The following is a 10,175-nucleotide window of genomic DNA, read 5'->3' as shown; positions in this document are numbered from 1 at the left end:
GGTTGTGAAGGTAAACTATAGTGGTATATGCTATTTTGGATAAAATCAACTTGTCTTTTGTCATGTGACTTGATATTAGCAATTTAATGTCACACGGCACAAATGGCATTTCTCCTCACATAAGCTTCTATATATCCCTACTTTTATCCAGGAAGCACTAAGGACAAGAGGGTTAAAGGATGATACAACTTGTATAGTAGTTGACATAATCCCACCTGATAATGAGTTGCCACCAACTCCTCCCCCCAAAAAGCATAACAAGTTCAGAGAGCTTTTCTTCAGGAAAAGGTCCCGTGATTCTGCCGGTAAACTGTCAAAGAAGCTTTCAGCTATAAATATAGTGGAGGAACTCTTTGAAGAAGGATCAGCAATGCTTGCTGAAAGGTAATATCATCTTTGATAGACGAACATGTTCAATTGTTTCCTTCAAGTATTGAAAAATCTTGTGAAAGTTCCTTGCATGTTTTTCTTAGTGTCCTCCTTTTGTCCCCACAGGACTTTTCTAGCTAACTGTAGTGATTGATATATACTTGATACCAGTATAACAAGATGATAGAGAGATGGATAATGGTACTAGTATAGGGGATGGTATTTTCGTTTGGATAAACTGATAATTGGTTAAATAATCAACTGTCAAGGTTAAACATTAGGATTTCCATTGAGGCATACTTCAGGATAATGGTGGAAAGAGAGGAATTAGTTGTAAAAGCCCTTCTTAATCAAGTTCTTCTGTAATGGGAAATGAGCTGATAATGTTTCAGTTCAGTGGTTGAGGTAATGAAGATAAGTTGATTGTTAAAACCACAACTGGGAAGATATAATTTTCATCCTAACCATGTAATTGAGCCTTGGAATTATAATTGTGACACATGGCTATTTATTGATCAACTAGCAAATACAATTGTGATACTGTTGTGGTTCTTAAATGTTTAATGTTTGATATGTGGTGCAGATTAGGGAGTGATGAGAACTCAGGGCAATCAACATCTGGCCTTTTTGTTTGTGCTGTGTGTCAAGTTGATCTTGCTCCAAGTGAGGGTATCTCAGTCCATGCGGGTTCCATCTTTTCCACCAGCTCCAAGCCCTGGCAAGGACCTTTTCTGTGCTTTGATTGTCGCGATAAGAAGGATGCAATGGAGGGAAAACGCCCCAGTGGAGTTAAAGTGTCCTAGGATCAAAATTGATAATGCCCTATTCTTTATGTCATCCTTCATTCATTTTTTCAATCACGATTTTTATAGGCCAAGTAATTGATTGAATCTCACTATGGAGTAGCAATAGATGTATGGTGTATGTGATATGTGGAAATTCATCTAAGAATGACATTACATTTGAATAGCAAAAGGCTGGTAGAGATCCTGGACTGAAGTTTTGGGCGTCTGCAGAATGTTCATCTGTGGTTGATTGTTAAGATCAGTGCCAGCTTGATTCTTTTGTATATCAGCATGATCTTGGTTATGAGCATTGTAGAACATACTACCTTCACTCCAATACTGTATATATATAGATTTCTTAAACCTTTTCAAGCATTGGGGAATAGAAAGTTCAAATCTTTACTAATGATTGAAAAGCAAATCCATGTAGATCTGAGAGTTAGATGTATTTCAACCAAACTCCTCTTTATGTTCTCTTTTTGTAAGTTGGGACATGGTTGCTTGCTAGTGTCATATGGTATCAACGTGCATATTAGTGCAGCATTATGCTTCATGGTAGGAAGGTTCTATAAGAGTTGGAAAATTATCTCCTCGATTCCCCGTATTCTACACGGATGAAGATGTATATGATATTCGATTTATTCTTGAATAAGACACTTTGAAGTGAAATGTCTATTGTTCTAATATCCACACTCGGAACGAGTCAGAAAGTCAAGTCCATGTGCTTTGAGTAGGAATAATTGAGCACGAGCCTGGTTCATCTGAAGTCAAGTCAGCCATGTAAGGAGGGCCTAACAAGTAACAAGGCTCCAATAACAATATAGTCAATAACCATTTTCCCAATACAAAAGGCTGTGTGAAAACAAGTTGGCTTTGTTGAATTGAGCATGTATAAATTTGTTGTATTGGTTTTCATACTTGTGGTGGCCGCAGCCACCGGAGAGAGAAGAGAATGTCCAGCTTCATTCAATTGTGGAGATAATATTGGGAACTTCAGCTTCCCTCTCACTACAGCAGAGCGTCAGGAGTGTGGCCTTTTGGCCATAAACAATTGTTATGAGCCAGCGCAGGTGGATAGATGGGTGCAACTAAGTGATGAAGGCAAAACATTTTTAGTTATACGTGTATCTCAACAGAATTTTACTAGTATTCAATTCAGAGATAAGGACTTATACGATCTTCTGCAATCAAGAAATTGTAATGCCTTCAGATATAACTATACTCTTTCTACTCCTCCCACCTTTCATCATTTTGCTTCCCTTTATATGGAATACAATACAACCCTCTACACATGCAACCGTACCCTCCATTTCCCCCCAACTAGGAACATGTTCAGTTATGCAAATTGCACTGGCATCGATATCTACTACGGCCTTTTCATGCGCACACCACAAATTCAGAGTTCGTTGGCCTCATGCACAAAGGTCTTGCTTCCAATCAAAGATGTTCCTGATGGCAATGATCCCTTCACATTCGTAAATGCTGATATCAATGCTAAGGTCATTTTGTCGCAAGAATGCACAGACTGTCACTATAAGCAAAGAGGCCAGTGCCAACTTGACAGCAAAAGCAAATTTTGTTGTGCCAACGTTAGGCACACGGAAAACACAAGCACAAGTGAGTGGTTTGTGCTTATGGTATCCATTAGACAGTTAGCTTGATAGTTTTATTTTTTAAAATGATTTCGTTTGTATAGGTTGTCCATTAATGTTTCATTCTAGATTTGGGAAACGGAGTCTAATACTCACTTTCTGATGTGATTTTGTATGAAATAGGTCCCTTCATTTGTTCATCTTCCAGACCAGTTTTTCTTTTCAACTATCTTGATGCTAGACCATTATTTGATTGGTTAAGACTCTAGTTGCTTCATTTTATAATCTGTATTCTGTTTTGCAGGTAGTAGAAGTTGGGTTGTCATGAATATGAGACTAGCACTTGGACTGGGTAACACAGATTTGGTCATATCCTTTTTTCTGTTATAGCATACATTATATATATATTGACATGACAAAACAATTACATTTATTTTGAACCTGAAAATTCATATCCTTACTATACTAGCAATCTCATCAAATATTTTGCCTGATTTCTTAAACATTGAAATTATTGCTTATTATATTAGCAGCTTTATCCATTGTTGCTGCGTTGCTGTTGCTTTCGGTTTGCTGCTTAAGGAGAAAGCTTTTCACCCTTACTATATGTTGCTTTTGGAATAAAACTCGATCAACCGGTGAAATAATCATTGAATCCTTTTTGAAGCAACATGGTTCTCTTCCAACCAGACGGTACAAATATTCTGAGATAAAGAAATTCACTGATGATTTCAAAGTCAAATTGGGACGGGGAGGATATGGCACCGTGTATAAAGGAAAGCTACAAGATGGGAGTCTTATTGCTGTTAAGGTTTTAAGTGAAGTGAAGGGAACTGCAGAGGAATTCATCAATGAAGTTGCAAGTATTAGTAGGACATCTCATGTTAACATTGTTAGTCTTGTGGGATTTTGTTTTCAAGGTTCCAAAAGAGCTCTAATCTATGAATTTATGCCTAATGGATCCCTTGAAAAGTTCATATGTGAGGAAAATTCAACTACAGTTGGTCACCAATTGGATTCCAGAAGTCTCTATGACATTGCAGTTGGTGTAGCGCGTGGATTAAATTATTTGCATCGAGGCTGCAATACCAGAATCTTGCATTTTGACATAAAGCCTCATAACATACTACTCGACAAGGATTTTTGTCCAAAGATTTCAGATTTTGGACTCGCCAAGATATGTCCAAGAAAAGAGAGTATTGTTTCCATGTCGTGTGCAAGAGGAACTATTGGATTTATTGCTCCAGAGTTGTTTTCAAGGAATTTTGGTGGAATATCTCACAAGGCAGATGTTTATAGTTATGGAATGATGGTTTTAGAAATGGTTGGAGGAAGAAACAATAAAAATGTGGAAGTTGATCGTTCTAGTGAGCTGTATTTTCCACATTGGATTTACAAGCGACTTGAACTAGATGAGGAGTTAGGATTGCGGTGTATCAAGAAGGAAAGCGATAGGGAAATAGTGAGAAAGATGACATTGGTGAGCTTGTGGTGCATACAGACTAATCCTTTGTACCGTCCGTCAATGAGTAAGGTGGTGGAGATGCTTGAAGGAAGCTTGGAATCATTTGAATTGCCGCCTAGGCCCTTTTTCAGTTCTTCTCCAACATCGCCAATTAATTACTCAAGTCATACATCTGAAAGTTTGTAGAAATTGTTTTACCTTCTCTAGTCTTATATCAGTAATAGTTAATTGTGCAACCTAATTAATATATAACTACTGATTATTTCTGCCTGCACCATGTATCCGTGATTTACTACCTAAACTATACTTGTTAAGATTTTCGTTGAGTCAAATCTTCAAAGGTGCCAAGAATGGTTGGAGCACTTTCCATCCCAATTTACCTCAACTGGGGTACAACAAATTCTTTTTCTTGACATTAATGCAAACTTCTGATCTCTGACGGGGTTACTAATATGTATAAGTTGTTGATCCTTTGCCGTGTATGTGAGGTTAGACTAAAATATCTTATTGACTAATGGATGACTTCATTCAGCAGTAGTTTTCGATCTCACTAGTAATAATAAAGGCTAATTGTATACAGAGAATAAAACTATTCAATTCAGTGGGTGGTCCTGGTGGATTCAAAATTCCACAAACATTGGAATATGTTACTCTATAAAAGACTAGCTCCAAGTCAACAGTGATTACAACATCGACGTACGCTTAACGGAATTGTTGCAAAGAATTCTTGAAGTAATGCTACTATATACTCGATCCAGAGCATGTATTATTGGTCACCCTGTATAAAGTGTTTGCTACTATGCTTACAAAATTAAAATTTAACTGAAACTATGATAAGTCTCACCTTTAGTCTCAAATTATTATATGTGTGTAGTCCCACAACAGTTGAGGGTCAAGTAGAATTCTTGTACCTAGGACAAAGTTTGATTTCCAAGTCCACTTGGGGTGTCAACAACCTCAAATCATGATATCACAATATTCTTTCTATATATGCAGGTATTATACAAATTTTTAGTAAATCTGGGTTGGTTTGATATCTAATGATTTGGGAGTGAAACTTATTCCTATTATAAGTACCAGTTTTCGAATGTGCACCAAAGATTCTATCACTTAATTAGAATGACAAGAAAAAATTTGAAATGTAAAAGGAGATAAAAAACTTAAAACTGAAATTGCTTAAAACAAAGAAAATTATTTCGAAAATAAAGAGAAACAATAAAACGCCTTCGATAGGATCAAAGGATTTTGAAATTCAAATACAAATACAGGAATGTTAAAAGAAAGAAAAGAAAAAACTTTGTAAAAAAGTAAATTTACAGAAAGAGAAAGATTACAAGAAATTTAAAAGAAATATTAAAGACATGGAAAGAATTTTACGGAAAAGAAAACTCTTTGCAGACTCAGAAAGTTGTTGAAAATATGAATGTACGATAGTATTTTTTGAAAACGAATTCCAACCCTTATTCTTTCAAAGCTATGTCTATGTATAGCCATTTTCAACCAATCAAAATTCCTTCACGTGCTCCACATACAAAGGAATTAAACATAACTGTTTCTGCCACAATAATAGTGTGATAACCGTCTTCAACTGTCTCGATTACTGATCTCCCTGTTGCTTCGATCATATATCCTCATTTTCGATATGCATCTTCGATCAACCTAGCTTGCTCATTGATGATTTTTCTTCAATCACCTTGAGCACCTTTTCAACATAATTCAGACAAATATCTTCGACTTGTTCATCATCAAATTTAAATTGTTTTTAGCCAACACCAGGTAATGTAATTAGTATATGCATCACAATCCTTGCAGCTAAATGACCTCATAGTATCTTGCCTACTTTCCAAATGGCTCCCCTTTTTCTGTTGAAAACTCTGATTATGTGTCAGTTTGTGTTTGTGGTTCATGTGATAGTTGAGAGCAGTGAAAAGTGTCCAACCTCTTTTGAGTGTGAAAAACTTGGCAGCATCAGGTTCCCTTTCACATATTCAAAACGCCCTCATTGTGGCGTTTGGCCATACACGGCTGCCATGATAACAATCCAAATGCCTAGCAAGTCATAGTGAAGCTGATCATAGTTATCCCACTATATCACCCATCAATTGCACCTATCGGGCCAATGGGCAACCGTCTCTATCAGTTCACCCACACCAATAAGCAGAGAATCTTACTTCAGTGACCCAATCACAAAAGAGAGTTTTTATTAATGTTCTATCCAAATTAACAGTATGGGTCAACTGCACTTTGATATCAATTGAAGATTTGTGAATGACCTAAAGAAGAGGGATTGAATTTATGACTTCCTTTGTGATTCTTTTAGTTCAACTTCTGATTTGAATGAGAACTTAGTTGCTGTTTAGATTGCAAAGTAAAAATTCAGTAGACAATTTTAGTTTGTCTCTACATGAACCTTCTGGAACAGAGCAACTTTGTAGCTTGAGGATAGCAGTGAATACTGAATTATAAGATATTTCAGGAGACAATTTTATTTTGTCTCTTATTGCAGAAAATCAGAAGAGAGTAGAGAAGAGAAAATCACACTGCCATATATCCTGGTTCAACCACTTAGTACAATGTGACCTACATCTAGTATTCTCCACAACAGTAGTAGAATTTTCACTATATTTTAAAAATTATAAACACTAATTTTTCTAAGATTCAACCTAATCCTATCTAGGACAAATCCAACTTCTACCCAATCCAGATTTAACTAGGTTCACTCCCTAGATTTTCAACCACTAAGTGCTCACCCAACTTTGTAAGAGAATCCCCTCATAATCATGAATACAAAACAGAAAAATATACAAAGGATATCTGAAATAAACATTTGACTTTTCTTAAAGTCTAACTCTTTTTTGGCTTTTTTCATTCGATGACTTTTTCTTAATTCCTTATATTAATGCATTTTTTCATTGAAATAAAGAAAGATAAACTGAGAAAACTGAATTTCTTAATTCCTTACATTAATGTCTTTTTTCATTGAAACAAAGAAAGATAAACTGAGAAAACTGAATATTCAACAGAGAACCATGAAGAAAAATAATGTATAGCTTTGTAAGCTATGGATATCCAAACTTTATACTCTCACTTCTTGAATCAATCTTTGGCCGTTTACCCTTTTAATAGAGGAGTAAAGTTTCCAACGCTTGAATATTGGATTTGAACAATGTTAACTTCTTCTTTTCCTATATCAATAGCAGCAGCAGCGCAAAAGAGAGATAGAGTAGCAGCAGTAATTTTGAACCATTTATGTATCCATACCTTTTATCTTCTCTTTCATCATTTATCATATTGCTTTACAAATCTGAGTCTTTTATTTGTGCGTTTGCTCAAAGTAGCTTTTTTTTACCATTGATTTGTTGTGAAGCTCCATAACCTCCATTTGAATTGGTTTTTTCATTTGGTGCATGCAGAAAAAAGGTTTTCTTCAACAATTTTTAATGAAGCACAAATAAAGAAACTTTCTCTGATGTAGCCGTAGGATGTGATATTTGCTTGAAATCCTAACTTGTTTGACCTTCTTCTTTTTGCTTAGATTAGATAACCATTTTTACATCTTAATTTGAGCCCTAATCAGAACTTCTTCTTTTCTTGCTTTTATTCTGAACTTTTGTAAGTGGGTGGGTGAGAGAAAAGAGAGAATAGAAAGTTTGGTTCGGTAGCTTTGATTTGGTTCAGATAAAAATAGATTTTCATTTCTTAGTTAGTCATCAAATGAGTGAATGGACTTGAATTACCAATTGAACTTTTAAAGTGTGATATACTTGTTTTTGGGCCAGCCAGGATTCTTTTCTTCTTTCTTGTGTTTGGAGATCAGTAACACTTTCTTTAAATCATAAATGATGATCGATTATGAATCTGAATCATTGTTGGGCTTTGTTAGCTTGCTTATTGGGCCAGTATTGATTAGTTTAACTTTCTGTACAATTAACAAACTAATCATACATACCATTTAACTTTCAACTCCAATAATAATGTTTGTTAATCATCAATTATTTTAGTTTTCAAATTCAACACATAGTATTAAACAACAAACCAAATGGAAGGTTTGTTGTTGTATACATAGAGTCTCATACCATAGCGATCACCGATGTGCTTCTACGTAACTCTTTGAAAGCCCAATTACAAGCGCAGCGTTGCATAGCTTTCAGCAACAATTTGAGTTTACCTCACATGCCCAGCTCTCCCTTAGGTTATGCATACGCCAAATTCAATACAACAGTATTCAGATGCCCTCCCAATAATCTGACCCTTCCTCAGTCATTTTTTAACTATACAAACTGCCCTAACTACCACATCTACTATGATGGCCTTCCAAGTGACGGAGATTCTCCTCACTTTAGCAGCATGTTCCAGGTTTCATTTTGCATTAAAAGACGAAACAAATAGTAGCCACCCTTTCTCATTTGTGTCTGATGTGATCCAGATGGAAGTACAATTATCTAGTGATTGTAGAAACTGTAATGATCACAGAAGAGGACACTGCCAACTTGACACCCAAGGAAACTTCCTTTGCGTCACAGGTATCTTAGAAGTTCAAACGGAGTAAATCAATTCATCTATCTATTGATTTGTTACAAAAATAAATAATTGCTTCATTTTCAACTTTGCTAGACGCAGGTCATATTAGTTGGATCGTGAAGATGGGACTAGGACTAGTAATGTATCGAACATAATAATCCTCACTATCGAACTTTATCAGTGTGTCAAATTTAATGAGCCATTCTACTTTTATCAATTAAACATCGTCTTCTATGTCTCTATTCTGAGACCAGAAAAACATAATTTACTATTCCTAACCTTCCATTTCCTCTCTTTGCAGTTGCTACAGTTCTAGTGCTAGTAGTAATGGTCACGATCTACTACACAAGATGGAAGAAGGAAAATCCTAAACAGATGCTGGTGGTTGATGCCTTTTTGGAGAAACATGGGCCCCTTCAAATAAGGAGATATACTTATTCAGAGATGAAGAAGGTGACCAACTCTTTCAGAGACAAACTAGGCCAAGGAGGATTTGGCAGTGTATACAAAGGACAATTGCAGGACGGACGCCATGTTTCAGTGAAGATCCTAAGTGAACTGAAAGGTGACGGTAAAGATTTCATCAATGAAGTTGCGAGTATGAGCAGAACTTCTCACGTTAACATTGTGGCTCTTCTTGGCTTCTGCTTTCAAGGTTCCAAACGAGCTTTGGTTTATGACTTTATGCCCAATGGATCGCTTGAGAAGTTAATCTATGAAGAACATACTGTGATAGGAGATCACCAATTGGATTGCCAAACTTTATATGATATTGCAATTGGTGTTGCTCGAGAACTTGAATATTTGCACACAGGCTGCAATACTAGAATCTTGCATTTTGACAATAAAGCCTCATAACATTCTATTAGATGAAAATTGCTGCCCAAAATTTCAGACTTTGGACTTGCAAAAGTTTGCACTAGAAAGGAAAGTATTGTATCAATATTTGGTGCTGGAGAAAATACAGGTTATATAGCCCTGAGGTATTTTCCAAAAATTTTGGTGCGGTATCACATAAGTCGGATGTCTACAGTTATGGAATGATGGTCTTAGAAATGGTTGGAAGAAGAAAGAATATCAATGCTGAAGTTGATGCATTGAGTGAGATATTTTTTCGTTATTGGATATACAATAGACTTGTGTCAAATCAAGAGCTTGGTCTGCAAAATATAAGAAATGAATGTGATAATGACATGGTTAGAAAGATGATAATAACGAGTTTGTGGTGCATTCAAACCAACCCTTCAACTCGACCATCAATCAGTTGGTGGAAACGTTGGAAGGAAGAGATGAGTTGTTGCCATTGCCTCCTAAACCATATTGGTTTTCTCCTTCAACCTCTCCCTGAATTTTGAATCATTGTAGTTTATATGTTATTAGTAAAGACAATGTATCAGAATATGGTGGTAACCAAGAGGGTATACTGCCATTCTTATTAATCCT

The 10,175-nt window shown here is 35.9% G+C and overlaps 2 protein-coding genes and 1 pseudogene across 3 annotated transcripts in view; all 3 read left to right on the top strand.

The window, feature by feature from the left end:
- The window catches only part of LOC107618015 (probable protein phosphatase 2C 15), a gene marked incomplete in the record, with an annotated part of 5,425 nt that extends 3,896 nt beyond the window's left edge, over positions 1-1,529 (top strand). Inside the window, 2 exon segments of the mRNA XM_021111081.1 lie at positions 152-384; positions 953-1,529. Of these exon segments, the coding sequence (XP_020966740.1) occupies positions 152-384; positions 953-1,172 (453 nt within the window).
- Positions 1,824-4,485, top strand: LOC107618014 (LEAF RUST 10 DISEASE-RESISTANCE LOCUS RECEPTOR-LIKE PROTEIN KINASE-like 2.5). 2 transcript variants are annotated; one of them, XM_016319931.2, is made up of 3 exons: positions 1,824-2,771; positions 3,051-3,098; positions 3,280-4,485. In XM_016319931.2, exons 1-3 carry the CDS (start codon positions 2,042-2,044, stop codon positions 4,395-4,397), a joined length of 1,896 nt encoding a protein of 631 aa, XP_016175417.1. In that variant the 5' UTR covers positions 1,824-2,041; the 3' UTR covers positions 4,398-4,485. The 2 variants fall into 2 exon arrangements, with proteins under 2 accessions (XP_016175417.1, XP_016175416.1); XM_016319930.2 differs by having other exon boundaries at positions 3,277-4,485.
- Positions 8,419-10,087, top strand: LOC107616169 (annotated as a pseudogene).

The sequence above is a fragment of the Arachis ipaensis genome, chromosome B09 (genome assembly GCF_000816755.2).
Source record: "Arachis ipaensis cultivar K30076 chromosome B09, Araip1.1, whole genome shotgun sequence".
NCBI lineage: Eukaryota > Viridiplantae > Streptophyta > Magnoliopsida > Fabales > Fabaceae > Arachis > Arachis ipaensis.
Note: the sequence above shows the minus strand (reverse complement) of the source record. Positions and strands in the feature narration are given on the sequence as shown.